Source organism: Echeneis naucrates, chromosome 7, assembly GCF_900963305.1.
Source record: "Echeneis naucrates chromosome 7, fEcheNa1.1, whole genome shotgun sequence".
NCBI lineage: Eukaryota > Metazoa > Chordata > Actinopteri > Carangiformes > Echeneidae > Echeneis > Echeneis naucrates.
The window spans coordinates 2,383,954-2,398,698 of record NC_042517.1 but is presented as its reverse complement, the minus strand read 5'-3'; the positions used below and the strand labels follow the sequence as shown (position 1 = coordinate 2,398,698).

Below are 14,745 nucleotides of genomic sequence, written 5' to 3'. Positions count from 1 at the left end.
AATGAATTTCTGTTGCGTAGTCCAACAAAAAGCATCCAAAGAGAGGATGTAAAGTAAATGGACATCTGGAAAATAAATTATCTGATTTCGTGCACTGATTTAAATTTAACCTCATCTTGTGTGAGCAATGAACGCTTTCAGCAACTGTTTAATTCACTTTTAACGTTCAACTTTTATGGACCGGAACGACTCGGTTTTTGTTTGATGGGCTTAAATGTTGTTCACCTTTGCTTAATCTTGAATTGCCGGTCTGAAAATGTGATGAGTTGTAGTGCTCCGTTGCCACCAAGGTTATATAAGCCATTGAACGTTTACCCGATCCCTTTAGTGTAATCCTCTTGACCATTAATTTATTCTCAATAGAGCTTAAGGCCTGTGTTAATTGTTTTTCTCTGAGGGAGGGGTGGGCGTCTTTGTTTTACATCACTTTAATGACATAACCAAAGCTGCAGTCCTGATAAATCCCAATTAGAAGGGTCAGAAAGTTCAATCTGATCCTGTTTTTCTCTTCGAAACTCTTAGATAATGCAGATTCTCTCCCTGATGTGAGTAAATGTCCTTAATATGAAATTTATTTAAGTAGAAGCTGTTGAAAGTGATCAAATGTAAAGATATTTATTCTGCATAATGGCCTTTTCCATTCTAGTAGGAGATTTTAGCTGATGTTTTAAAGCATCAGTTGCGTTTCACAGCTCTTTTATTTCGCTTTCTACTAAAATCCTGAATTTAAAATCAATTAAACTTAAGCTTACTTAAACGTGTTATGCAGAGTTTATTTGTAGAGTTTGTGAAATGTGCTTTGAGGAAAAATAAAAACACAAAACTAGTGGTGAAGGGCATATTGATTGAAATGCAATAAATTTTGAATAAAAATGCAGATTATATAATCTACAATGAAAAGGGGGTTAAATGAATTTAGCAGAGAGCGATGACGGTTTCTGCTGATCTGATTTGGACCTGTTCGAATTGAACCCTGAGCTCCACTAACTGACCGGCTCCTGCAGATCTCAGAGTCCTGTTAGTCTCTAAAACATCAACCTGGCTGCACACCGCCGCCAGTGAATAAAAAATGCATTCAGTAGCTGTCGTGTTTGGTGAACGGCTCAGAAAGGGGAGGACACTCCACGGTCCAGCAGTAAAGCTGAAATATTTAATTGGATAAAGATTTTCCTGGACATTTTTTTTTTCCTGGTCAAAGCTGCTGTGATTGTGCTGCTGCAGTTGAACATCCATCATCCAGCCTGAAGCTTTAATTACCAAAGCACACCTGAGGATTGACTGTGACAACACGATGACTCGGCCCAGATATCGATGTCCTGCTCTCAGGTAGGGTGCATCAGAGGCCGTGGACTCGCAGTGGAGTCATTAACACAAGTTCCTGTTGACTTCACACACACCTGCAGCTGAGTCAGACATTTTGGTTTGAAATATTTACGGATAATTTATTTTGCGTGGCACAAGCAGAATTGCTTTGTGTGCAGTAAATAGAGAAACACAGGCGGCCAACTGTGTTACAAATGTGGCCCGTCCTTTGTCAGCTTCCTGTGCGATTCAGAAGGTGCAGAAACCTGTTTCCTCTCAACACAATCGCCATCCGAGCCCAAGTGCAAAAGTTGAACTAGTTTGACCTGTTGCCCTCTTAGAGTAAGATAATCCTTCAAAGGTTAACGCCCCACTCTCTTTTTAATAATAGATTATGGATTGTAATGTGTTTTTAATGTTTTTTTCATCATTAATACATTTCAGTTCATCGGGTAAACCACTATGGTGGACTATTTAACTTTAAGACACAAGATTTGTCCAATTATTTCCATGCATTTATGAGCGCATTAACACAAAATGGAAAAAGCTTTTCACCACTTTGTCACAGAATAGTGACAGATCTATAAATCACTAAGGAAGTATTAATTACAGTGCCCGCAAAAAAGCTATTCTCAAACACATTAACAGTGCTATGAAATGTTAATGTGTTTGTGAATCTGTTAAGATTTAATGACCAAATGACACGCTGATGCAAACTATTCTCCCCCGCAATCACTGGCACAGCTAATGGGTTGATCTTAATAGAGTCGTAAGGAGCTGCAAGCTCATGCTGACAAGAACTTAGTGTTTTCTGTCAACGGCCCTGTGTGGAACATTTTTCTAATGTTTTATTTGGAGTCTTGATAAAAAGGCTAAAGAACAACCTTAACATTGCTGCTTTGTTGTGACATCACAAAGTTACAGAAGTCCTGATGGCTGGTTTTAAGGCTGAGAGCATTTTCTCTGTACCTCTTATCAAAATGTGGGACCTTTATTGAGTAAATCAGATTTTATTTTTTATTTTGTTAACTGACATCAAACTTCCTGTTTCTGTTCGGACCACGTGATCTGTCCTTGGCAATAACTGATGGGTCCATTAGTTGGAACCCAGAGGAACCCATTTCATTATTCATCAGCATTCATTCGGTAAAAGTGCCCGTGTGCGTGCACGTGCACATGCACGCAGGGCTGTTGTGAATGAATCGCACAGTTTTGTTGTTGTTATTGTTCTCAGTGGTGGTGGTGGTGTGTGTTTGTTTTTTCCTTGCTCCTCTCTGCAGCCATGAAGGAAGATGAGTGATCCTCCAGCAGCAGCCTAAAGGGAACCCCTCCTCCTCCTCCCTCCTCCCTCCCCCTCCTCCCTCCTCTTCCCTCCCCCTCCTCATCCTCCTCCCTCCTCTCTCCATGGATGTAATCTCCGACCTGACAACAGGTAAATGCGACGTCCCAGACAAACTAATCCGTCCAGACCGCGGAGAGCTTTTGGCAGGAGAGTCAGAGTGCAGCTCCTGCAGCGCAGCAGAGTCTCTTGGTGAGTCTCTATTTCAATCTCAAAACACTGATTGCAAAAATTGCGGCTTTCGATGTTGTTAACATTATTATTTTCTTCATTTATTTATTCTTTGTCTGTGGGGATGTGTCTGCAGCCCCAGAATCAGTCAGTGCGCTGCTGCTGCCTGATTTGTATTCTGCCAGTATTTTGTGATGTGACCTAACATCCAGGATCATGAGTCATTTTCTGCTCTGATCTGAATGCCTGATCGGTTTGCCGCAGTCATCTGTCCACAGATATGCTTCTGCAAGCTTGGTCCTGCATGTGGTGGGAGAGTGGGAGGACAAAAAAATAAAAAAGGAGTGAGGGGGGGCAGAGCTGCATGTTCAGATGGACTCTGAACCTGCAGGTGTGATGAGATGATCTGAAAAGACAACAAACCTGCACGCTGAAGTGTTGAAGTTGCGACGTTTGTTTTCACGGTTGATGTCCGAATCAGTGTTTGATGCAAATGAGAGTCTGTTGTGTGTCAACGTGATGGAACGTGATAGATCCTTTTTTTAGATCCAGTCTCACAGTGGATGTCTGAATGAATCTGAACCAGCATTATAGACGTCCATGTGCTTCTTGTGCTTGTGTGTTCAACAAGTGGCTTTCTGTGTCAGTTGCATTTGAGGAGATCCTGTGGAGGGTTTTCTGTGACCAGATCAGGTCTCCAGATGAAGAGTTACTAATCCCTTATATAAGAGAAAAGAGGGCACCAAACCAAACTGGGTAACCTGTTCATTTAAAGCGCTCCTAATCCCGCTCAGTACCTCAAGTTATATAAGTTTCATTTTCTCCAACTCTGTAATCCTCATCTGTGGTCACTGTGTAAGAAAAAACAGCTGATTGGCTGGAATTGTATGTTTCTAATAGAAAGAAAGCAGAGTGTGGCAGATTATGGCTCAGGTTCTGTCAGAGCATATCGTGGCCCCCCGGACTGGACCGGGTCCGGCGCTGCTGTGCAGATTAGCGCGTTAACCTTTTGTCTTCCAGACAAAGACAGTCTGAGCGGCGCAGCAGACTGACCAGCCTTCACAGCCGCTCTGACTGACTGCTCAGTAATCCCACAGGACCTTGTGTTTGTGATGATGACAGTGTCTGGACATTAAGCGAGGATTACTGTCGCCTCCTTGATGCAGCTGCTTGCAGAAGTTGCTCATCCTCTCAGGAAACAGGGACACTGTGGGACTTCTGTGATGAGTGATATCTGCTCTTATGCCTTTTCTTTCTCCTTGCTCCTGAAAGAAATCCCTGTAACAGCGTCTGCAGACATGGGCCGCCAGGAAGCCGACTTCGTGTGGAAGAAGGACACGGACAACATACAGGAGGTGTTTCACTTTATGGAGGAGTTGGGATCGTAAGTACATTCGACTCAGCAGCCTTCATTTAAAGGTGTCGATCCATTAAAGAAATCCAAACACATGTTGACTAAGCTGCTTCTGATTTCCAGTTTCCTCCTGTTTTTCCTGCAACCCTCTGGGAATATTTTAGAGAGAAGTTAGAGAGAAGCTGCAGGAGATTTTACTTAATGTTGAAATATTAAGGACCAAGACTCTTAACTTGAGTTGCAGGACAGAATGCCAGTTTAATTGGATTAACAGGAAGAAGCCTACTTTGCTGAAGCCTTAGACAACAAGACGCTGTGAGTGTTAGAGAGTTAGTCTGACTGGCCGAGAAATCATCCCAGCAGTTCATTCACAAAATAAACAATTCATTATACAGCAGTCACACACAAAAAGAGAAGAAATGTACAAAAAAAATCTGATCAGCTGCAGAGAGATCAGAAAACTGTGAAAAATGTCGATTAGTTGTGAAAAATGATCATCAGCGATTTACTTAACTGCGCTGTCAATTTAAAATCAGATCTCTTGGTTCTGGTTCCAGTTTCTCAGGATTTTCTGAGAAACTTTCTCCTTTTTTCTCAATGGGATGATAAACTAAATATCTTTGAAATGGATTCAGCAGATGGATGGTACTTTTCTCAGTATTTTCATTCACTTAACAGACAAAACATTTAATGAATAAAACAGGGTATTATAGGGTTAGGGCTAGGGTTAGTAAGTAAGTAACTAAGTAAGTAGTAAGTTAGTAAATAAGTTCTGAATTAATCAACAGTAACATCTGAGGAAAGTGATAAAGCGCCAGTTGTTTGCGGCCCATTTAGGTGTCCCTGAAGTTAATGTTGCTGATAACATCAGTGTATATTGTGCACACACAGTTAACAGTCTGCTGTGCTGACCTATTTTTTTTTTTTTTTTTTTTTTGGTGCAGTCAGCGTTATTAATCAGCAGGTCTTCCAGCCCTGTTGAGTAATTAGTGAGCGGCTGGAGAACAGAAGTAAATAAAGGTCTGAGCGCTGCCGGACTGACATCAGCCTGTTGCTGCAAACAACAGAGCGGCTCCTCGCTGAGGGACGAGGAGGCTTCGAGAGATTTCATTCAGGTTTAATGTGATTGGAGGGCTGTGGAGGACACGAGGCCATCCAGACAGCAGCACAATCTAATGTGATCCAACATGCTTTGCAATTAGTCTGCAGCAAATCTATTTATTTCCCCGAGCAAAACCACAGCGACCCAAAAGAGATGGAGACAGTTGATTTCTGGTGAGCTGCTCTGGTCCGGACTCAGATGTTTGCCTCAGTGTTCTGTTTTTGTCTTTTGTGACCAATAAAAAGAGAGTCCTGAGGGAACGAATACATCCTTTCCCCGTTGGGCTCCATGGCGTAAACAACATCCTGATGGTTTCTTAGCAATCAGCATTCACGGGGAAGCTGAACCTCCACAACGTCTCACAATTTCAATTCAGTGCCAACATCTTTTGATTTTAAACTTGCAAATGTAGACACTTGAGTCGGTGTGTCAGTCGGCTGATTGCCGGATTAAATGTGCCTTTCATGCTCAGGGCCTGATTGATGATTTCTCTGAAGAGCCGCAGTAAGCCTGTACGAGATGCTGGGAAGGAAATTGAGATTTTTTTAACCGGGGACTGATGGGATGGGAAGCAGGATGACGACTGCTCACCTCCCTGACCTGGCGTGTATGAGAGAGTGTGACAGGCGGTTTTGCAATAATATCCGACATGGGAAATAAGGCTGAGAATGTTTATTTCCCATGTTGCAGGAGATAAAAGCCGCTTCTCTCCACGAGTGTGCGTTCCTCCGGAGCTCAGGGTCAGTGTCAGAACTTTGGCTGGCCCTGATATCGCTGTTTCCTCTGCGTTTATTAACGGATTTCAGCAAAGAGCAATTAGGTTGCGGTTTGCCCCAGGCCTTTGACACCCCCACCCCCACCTGTCACCTAGCCTGTGCTGTACGTACCAGCTTGTTGCTCCGAAGGATCCCTGGTGCACATGCTCAGTTCCCAACCTGAGTACATGCCGTTTCCATTGCGTCAGGGATAAAGGGTCTAATCCACCCGGCAGAACAACTATTCCCAGACAGCGCTGAAGATAGCACGGCCTAATGAGCCTCTGACATGTCAATGGTGGAGCAACAGAGATATTGGGTTGGTCTTAATTGAACCTCCTGATATTGTTATTTGCTCTGCGATTATTAGCAGATTCCTGCTCTCCATTTCAGCATAATGTAATTAGGAAGTGAGAAATAAGACCAAAAGGCCGTAGTAATTACAGAGTAAAATTAAAGTTTTATAAATGAAGCAGTTGTTATGAGCTTTGGCTTAATGACCTCAGTGCATCTTTTTTTTGTTTTTGTTTCCTGAAACATTTTATTTGGTTTGTTTCAGACAGATATTGTTGTGGTCTCCCAGACTTACTGCTGAGCAGACTGGAGCTTCATGTTTAGCATTCAGACAAATAAAACAGGCCGTTTTATTTGCTTCTATTATAAATAACTTCTCGTGCAGTGAACACCAAACTTCTGCCAAATAAAATCATATTGGACTACTAATCTACTCGTGAAATGTTCAACGACCACTTTTCTTTGGTATCAGTCATTGTGCCGTTTCAAACTAACCGTAACTCTGTTTGTGTGCCATCGAACAGAGGGGCCTTCTCGGAGGTCTACATGGTGAAGGAGAAGAAGACGGGAAAGATGTTCGCCATGAAGTGTGTGAAGAAGAAGCAGAAGAGGGACCTCAATCTGGAGAACGAGATCACCGTGTTGAGAAGGTGATTCCGGTCTTCCCTTCCTCTTTCAGCTGCCGTGTCTGATTCCTGAGTGTGTTTGAATTTTGTGGTGAGATGGTAACGGCAGGACCTTTTCTCGCACAGAATCCAGCACGACAACGTTGTGGGGATGGAGGATTTCTACGAAAGTCGGACCCATTACTACCTTGTCATGCAGCTGTGAGTTTTCCACCCATGAGCTTATTGCTGATGTGATCGCGGTCAGTTGACTTAGGATCACAGATTGTGATGGGGGTGATTTGTCCTCACCAGGGTGTCAGGCGGCGAGCTCTTTGACCGTATCCTGGACCGGGGGGTGTACTCGGAGAAGGACGCCAGCAGGGTGATCCAGCAGGTGCTGCAGGCTGTCAGCTATCTGCACCAGAACGGCATCGTGCATCGAGACCTCAAGGTACGAACCAAACACCAGGTGCATTTTTTGGATAAAGCACAATTACTGAAATGTCTTCACATTACAGACACTTATTACATCACATTTAATCCCTTTAGATTTTTTTTGTGTGGTTTGGAACACCCTCACCTCCAGAAAAACATTTATTACAGCTCCGTCCATTGATTAACTCGACCTGCTTCAGCTTTACAGGGTCACAGGGTCGACCGTGACTTCACCCCTTAATGCTGAAAGAATTTTGGCATTTAAAGAAACACTCGTGCTCTCATGCTGAAAAGAGAAATGCTATTTTCATTTATTTATATTCACTAAGCTGCAGCTAGCAGACAGTTAACTTTGCTCATCTCAGCTTAGTGTAAAGACTTAACACAGTCCGGTATCAAAATGAATGTATTAGTATTTTTAAAGTTCAAAATGACATCATCAATATTTAATTATAAAAAAAAAAAGTGCCTAAAAGCTAAAAAAATTTGGTTGTCAAGACTCTGTGCAGCTTCATATTTATCCCGTTAATCATCTGAACTAACTCAAGAAAGCAGGAATGAGTGTCCATCACACGGCTTTAATAGGAAGTGAGATATATCGTAGAATTGTCTGTGCTGTCTTTGTCCCCGTGCAGCCGGAGAACATCCTGTACTACAGCCAGGAAGAAAACTCCAAGATCATGATCAGCGACTTTGGCCTCTCCAAGATGGTGGACAACGGCATCATGTCGACGGCCTGCGGCACCCCAGGATACGTAGGTAAGGGTCTGAAATGTAAGACACAGAGGTTAGCCAGGTGAGACTGTGGCGAATCAGAGTTCTCACCAGCTGAGTGTCTCTCCATTTCAGCTCCTGAAGTTTTGGCCCAGAAGCCGTACAGTAAGGCCGTGGACTGCTGGTCTATTGGAGTCATCACCTACATCTTGTAAGTAGAAACTCGACAAAACTGTTAACTTAAACGTTCTCCTTTGGATTAAAATCCACGCAGGCTGCGTCTGTCCGAAACATACAGAATAATGACCAATAGCACCATCTGTTGAGCATCAGGAAGACGTGCAAGGTTGCTGGTGCTTTCTGGCTGCTCACATAATTCATAGATTCTGATAAATGCTCATCCTGTCACCGCAGACTCTGTGGATACCCCCCTTTTTATGAAGACAGCGAGACACGGCTCTTCTCCAAGATCATGAAGGCGCAGTATGAGTTTGACTCGCCTTTCTGGGACGACATATCTGAATCTGGTAAAAAAAAAAAAAAAAACAAAAACAAACGAACCTTCACCTTTATGAGTAAGCTGCTGCAGCAGCTTCTTCCCTCAGCCCTCATGTGTGTCGTCTTCGTGTCCGCAGCTAAAGATTTCATCCGCAACATGATGCAGAAGAACCCCAGCATGCGCTACAGCACTGAGCAGGCGCTCAGACATCCCTGGTGAGTGTCGCCTGTCTCTAATGCACTGAGCGGGACTTCCCCTAACCCTAACCCTGTGAAAGCACTGCAAGTGGCCCGACCGAAAACAAAAAACAAACAAGCTAATAAAGTTTTAGAATGAAATGATATTTATTTATGATTTATGATCATGAAGGAAACACGTGCAGTTCAGGAGGCCGAAGTTTGTGATAAATGCAGTTGTTCTGTTTCGTCATCTGTTTTCCAGGATTATCGGAAAGACGGCTCGGAGCCAGGACATCTACTATTCCGTCAGCGTTCAGATCCAGAAGAACTTTGCCAAATCCAAGTGGAAGGTCAGTCGTCACTGATTCGTTGGCTTTGATGTGATAAGCTGTTTGAGGACCAGCAGTCGAGAGTAGATTAATCAGATGGCTTCCTCAATCCCTCCTGATTAGGGCCAATTTAATAAGATAGTGTTCTGTAATCAAGGAGGCTGAGGGTTGATGTTGGAGGAGGACTTGAATATAAAAATAAAAATATGATGTAAGCCATTCTGTACAATTCTAAATCATCCTCAAGAGTGAGTCTATTAAAGCTTCTTCTCTGTGTTCACCAAACAGCAAGCCATCAACGCCGCCGTGGCCATCAACCACATGAAGAAGCTGCAGATGGCCCACTCGGAGCTGGTCATGAAGCAGGCCAGCATCCCGGACATCAAGGTGATCGACCTGTCCTCCCCAGGGAAGAACCGCAAACGTCTCGATCCCAAGCCGGCGGAGGCTGGCGACAGCGTGGCGGGGACGAGTCACATGTCCCTCCCTGTGAGTCAGGCCGAGCTGAAGAGCCACTATCAGCCACTGAAAGCGACGCACAGCCAGTGCGGCGCACACCACGCACCCACCATAGCCGAGCAGGGCAAGCACGTCTACCACTCAGAGCCCGCCAACCTCAACGGGTCTGTGTCAGCGTCACCTGACGTACGATGAGCTGTGAGTTTTGACCACAGCAGCGATGACCTTTTAAAACCTTTCCTTTTTTTTTTTTTTTTTTTTTTCCTCTCAGGTATGTGAAGAACCGCAACGGGAAGCCCACGCAGACTGGAGTTTGCTCGGTCATGTGAAGGCTGCATGAAGTTTACTCAGAGAAAAGCATTTTTCTCGGTAAGTATCTACAGGAATATTATAACCAAATACAGAGTAACACAAAAAATAACAGCGTTTAAGCTGCAGCTGTGAGCAGACAAGATAAAGATAGCACTTTATTTATCCCACACATGGGAACACGGGTAACAGATACAGAAAAATATAAAGTGGCAGTGATAATGATATGATGTGCTCATTTTATTCCCATATTTTGTGTTTTAGCACATGGTGTGTTGTTGCCCTACTAAAGAAAACGTGTAGCTCCTCAGATCAGCAGTGTGTCTCACCCGGAGTGTGTTTCCGTCCCCCCCCAGGTCAGCATTGCTGCGCTGACTCAGCATGCAGCTGTTTTGTGTCAGCGGCTCCCCCAGGTACTGAGGATGAGACGTGGCTGATGATCCTCCGACAGACCTGAACGGGTCTGCGAGGGCCACACAGTCTGTGGGACAATTTATTTTTGGAAAGAGTGCCTATATGAAGTTTCCCAACAACCGCACTTTTACACACACACACACACACACAAAAGCACAAGACTCCCTTTGATTTAGTCGCACAGGGTAGACTTCAGTTGAAGAGGATATTTCAGACAGTATTCAGAGTGGCTCTCTCTCAGATGTGTGACGGGCTGGCCGGGCAGTCTCAGTCATCAGAACACTTAGAGTCCAGATTTACAGCACCAGCTGTCATGAAATCAAACATTCACAACGCAATAAGTAAAATATTGCACTTCATTACAAGCAAAGCGTTAGCCTAAAGCCCAACTGCAGTAAAATATATAGAATACCTGCATGCTTACTGCTACAGATAAGCCATACTGGTCACATATATTTCTTGTAAAGTTTTATTTTTTTCTAAAGTGTTTGCTTTCTTTTGTTAATAAAAACCAGTATCAGTAAAACAAACAGTAAATAATTAAAGATAAAAGGAGACTTGACATGTATTCAAACCGACGAAGCAGTAACAGTGTAAATGCCACAAGTATCTCCCCAACTTGCCAACTTGCTCACCCATCCCATCAACCGGCTAGCATGTAAAATGTCATTTATATTTACTGTAATGGATGTTTCCTCATTTACTTCAAGTGCTTCTTTCTGGCCTGTCAGCTTCTTGTGGCTTTGTATTGATGGGTTCGGCAGATATTAATTACTGTATGCTCATAAATAAAGCCTGTGCTGTTCAGATTTTATTTGCTTGGACTGTCTTGCACTTTTCTTGGAAATGAATTTAAAAAAATACACATTGAAATAATTGATCATAAATCAGGCACAAAATTGTGTTCTCGTCTATTACGTACTTTAGTTATTGCCACCGCAGGGCAAGACAGTAACACTTTAATTAAAAATAAATGGGAGCTTTGAATTGAGGATAGAACATTTTATAAATTATGCTCTGGAAGATTTTCAAATGGTGTCAGTTCCTGGAGACTGTAGATGTTCGCATTGGTGAGAAATTGTTTTGGTAACAACAAGGGAAGAGACAATTAACCTGAAAAAATTACGATTCTCTGACCTGACCAGGTATTTCTAATTAAACTAACCTCCAAACCAATTAGCAGACTGTACTTCTTCAGTAGATTAGACAACACGTCAGCAGTTCAAGCACAGCCAAGATTACCAGGAGCCATGTATTTAGAGCAGAAGACTTTAAATCAGCCGTTCCCAAACATGTCCCAACAACTGAGGTCAACATGAAAGTTTCAGATTCAATTTAAAACAGTTTTGGACTTTGTATTACTTTATATGACTGTTAGTCCTGAATAGAAACATTCTGATGCAGCTTACAAAATGAAAAACGATTCTATTCTCACTTCTCCAATGTGTATTTATATATATTTTTTTTAAAGCCAGTGTTACACTCAACCCCCTTTCTCCTCCTGAGCTCATGTTGAGCCCCACAAAACACAACATGGTCACTAGAAGAGGAGACAAACCCTCCATTCAGGCAGAAGAGCCCAGACATTTAGAGCAAAGGTCTCCCAACAGCCGTTTCATAGATGCCCAGAATCTCACATATAGGAACGCTATGGACGCAGTAATTGTGTTGATATGAGAAACAACATCTGAGGAAAATCCTTGTTCAGAACTGATTAACAGGGGGAAAGGTTGTTCTTGAATTCAGGCACATTTCATCACTGCAGAACGAAAGTTCAAGTGTTGCTCAACAACCACCAGCACAAAAATTGCACCATAAGCTTTGTTTTTTTAATTTTGCAATTGTGGATATTTCATAAGTTAATATTGGAAATTAGTGATTATTTCTTTGGGTGGTGGTCGACCTTTTTTGGCCCTGTCCTCTTCCATTTTGAGGCACTTACTTTGCACTTGTGTGGAACTGACCTGCGTAAACATCATTATGTAACGTGCTCACGGTGATAGCATGCTAACGTTTAACAGCAATGATGTTTGCATTGATCACATTGTTACCTGTGAGTTTGTGACCTGCAGTTTTGCAGTCTTGAGTTCATAATATGGCCGTTATCATCCTGATTTCTTTTTAAACCAGAATAAAACATATTGCAAGAGAAGCCAGAGCTGAGGAGGAGGGAGGGGATTGTACCGTCTGTCAGTCACACACTCCTCCAGTGCACACCTTGTTTTTGGGTCTATTTTCGTTTAAATAGCTGATATTTGCGAGCTATTCCAAGACATGAAGCAGAACTGAGACTGATTTGATTCGTTTTTGAGCGATTAAGGCCATAAACCATCAGTACTGTACAAATGAAAACACTAATGTTACTAAGATTCATGCTGATGGGACCATGGATGTGCCATTTCCGGGACATTTCAAAGATCGTGGTGCTATAGAGACGGTCCATAAAGCTGCTGTCAGGACTAACAACCTCACACATCTGTTTGTTATGATACAAAGCATCTCCCACTCAGCGTGCACGTGTTGAGGATACACAGCATGCAGACGCCTCATGGCGTTGGCCAGCTGTCATCTTCACTCCACTTGTGACACATGTCTCTTTGTGCCAAAGATCAGACACTTTTCACAACTCACATCTGACTTCACGCTCTCCTGCAGTGAGCGAATGAGGTCAAAGGGCAAGAGTGTTTCAGGCCAGGAGACACACAGACGTGCAGTATCTCACTGCTCCACTGTCAGCTCCGTTGACAGACTGTTTACGTGAGCCTGAGCAGCTCAGGGCAGCATGATGAGGGGGATTCTGCTGAATCTTGTCTTCTAACAAACCCTATCTCTCTGTGTTCAATAAGGGTTATTCCATGTGCAGCCATGCCGTTGTCAAAAAGGCATCTGTGGACCAATAAATGGGACGGGCCTTCTGCGGCGTCCTTTGCTGTGATTGGACACCGTTAACGCTCTCCTGATTCAGGTCAATGTATATAGTAACAAGCCACGCAACACAAACCAATCACTGGTGTTGTTCAATGTTCAGAAACATGCGTTGTTTGAATGCTCACCTGATTTATTGCTGCTGTTGCAGCCGGTATTGTTTTCACCTTGATGCTTTCTGTTTTAGCCTCACTCTGCATGTCTGGAGTTCTTGAACAAACAGAATTAAGTCACCTGATGACACATGCACAGTTTCACCTACATATAACATTTGGTTCGCTACTTGTCCTGGAAACTGCTGCCCTTTCACCCAAACAAGCCCTCATCTCCAGAAGCAATTGCTGTGCAAGTGGCCTCATTATTATGCATTGTGTCACCACTGTGGGAGTTGACGGGACTCCACTTGTGTTTAAATTGCCGGATCTGCCTCTGGCCACTTTGCCTGCAAACGCTTGACTGGGCCGAGCACTGAACACAGAGTCAGAACTTGTGGGGTGCTTATAATGTGAGTATCTGCCTATCAGTATTTCACAGAGTGTACAGATGATCTTCTGTTTATGCAGACTGCCCAGTTTTTTAAAGTCAATTGAAGCTTCTTGGACAAACATTTCTGTTTTTGCAACAACAGACTAATCAAGAAACACAAACATGGAACCCATCAGCGAGATAATCCCCTTCGCTAAGGAGATGCTGAGCCAGAGGCCCAACCGGAGCTTGGTGAAGATCTACATGCTTGGCTCCACTCTGGCCATGCTGGGAATGATTGGTGGAATGGTGGAAACGATTCTCCTGCCCTTTTCGGAGCCATTTGAGGACGCACCAGTAGAGGCGATCATGGAGAAGAGGAAGAAGAAGAAGCTGGTGGTGAAGTCACACACTACCTTGGTTCACCCTGAAGTTAACGATGCGATGGAGACAGTCGTGATGGAAGCCAAGGCCAAACATCTGGTGACTGCTGGGCGGAGAAACTCTGCCAACCGCTTACATGCTGCTTAAGGAGACTCTCCTCTCTTAATGTAATAATGGACGCTGCAGATACAGTGTTGATGGAGGTGGTGGGAAATTAAATCACCATGTTGAACTGGTTCATTTTTACTTGTTGTTTTAGATCAGATTTGAGATGTGTGGATACGCTGAACACTGCAGGGTACAGTAAAGTCTGGCTGCTGGGCAGCAGATGATTGTGGATGTGATGTGATGGAGTCTGTGTGAGTTAAGTCATTTTGCAACTTGCAATCTAATAAACCTATTTTTCAGGGAGCAACTGATTCAGGTTGTGATTTTAACTTATTGTGCACTTTATGAGGATCCCTCAAAGAGCTGTCTTTTGATTAAACGGAATTAGGGTTGCAAGTAAGGATCATTTTCTTCAACAATTCATCTACTATCTCATGAGAGCACATAAAAAACATCTTAAATTACTGACTTTTCAACGATCCAAAACCCAAGACATTCATTTCAGCAGGGAGAAACAGGTGGAACTACGCTGGAAGAGCTGGTTTTCATGACTAGAAATGCCATTTTCAAAGGTTTCTCTACAAATTGATTCACAGTGCA

General features: G+C 43.3%; 2 protein-coding genes across 2 annotated transcripts; both read left to right on the top strand.

The window, feature by feature from the left end:
• Nucleotides 1–2,706: 2,706 nt before the first annotated feature.
• camk1gb (calcium/calmodulin-dependent protein kinase IGb) lies at nucleotides 2,707–11,023 on the top strand. Its single transcript, XM_029506385.1, has 13 exons — nucleotides 2,707–2,833; nucleotides 4,085–4,196; nucleotides 6,842–6,967; nucleotides 7,070–7,144; nucleotides 7,238–7,376; nucleotides 7,996–8,119; nucleotides 8,210–8,285; nucleotides 8,489–8,601; nucleotides 8,710–8,788; nucleotides 9,015–9,102; nucleotides 9,370–9,704; nucleotides 9,812–9,909; nucleotides 10,206–11,023. The coding sequence occupies exons 1-12, from the start codon at nucleotides 2,707–2,709 to the stop codon at nucleotides 9,867–9,869; spliced, it is 1,452 nt and encodes a 483-aa protein (XP_029362245.1). The 3' UTR covers nucleotides 9,870–9,909; nucleotides 10,206–11,023.
• A 2,557-nt stretch (nucleotides 11,024–13,580) lies between these two features.
• On the top strand, nucleotides 13,581–14,448 carry g0s2 (G0/G1 switch 2). The gene is made up of 2 exons (XM_029507020.1): nucleotides 13,581–13,693; nucleotides 13,817–14,448. The coding sequence occupies exon 2, from the start codon at nucleotides 13,837–13,839 to the stop codon at nucleotides 14,182–14,184; it is 348 nt and encodes a 115-aa protein (XP_029362880.1). The 5' UTR covers nucleotides 13,581–13,693; nucleotides 13,817–13,836; the 3' UTR covers nucleotides 14,185–14,448.
• The last annotated feature ends 297 nt before the right edge of the window (nucleotides 14,449–14,745 follow it).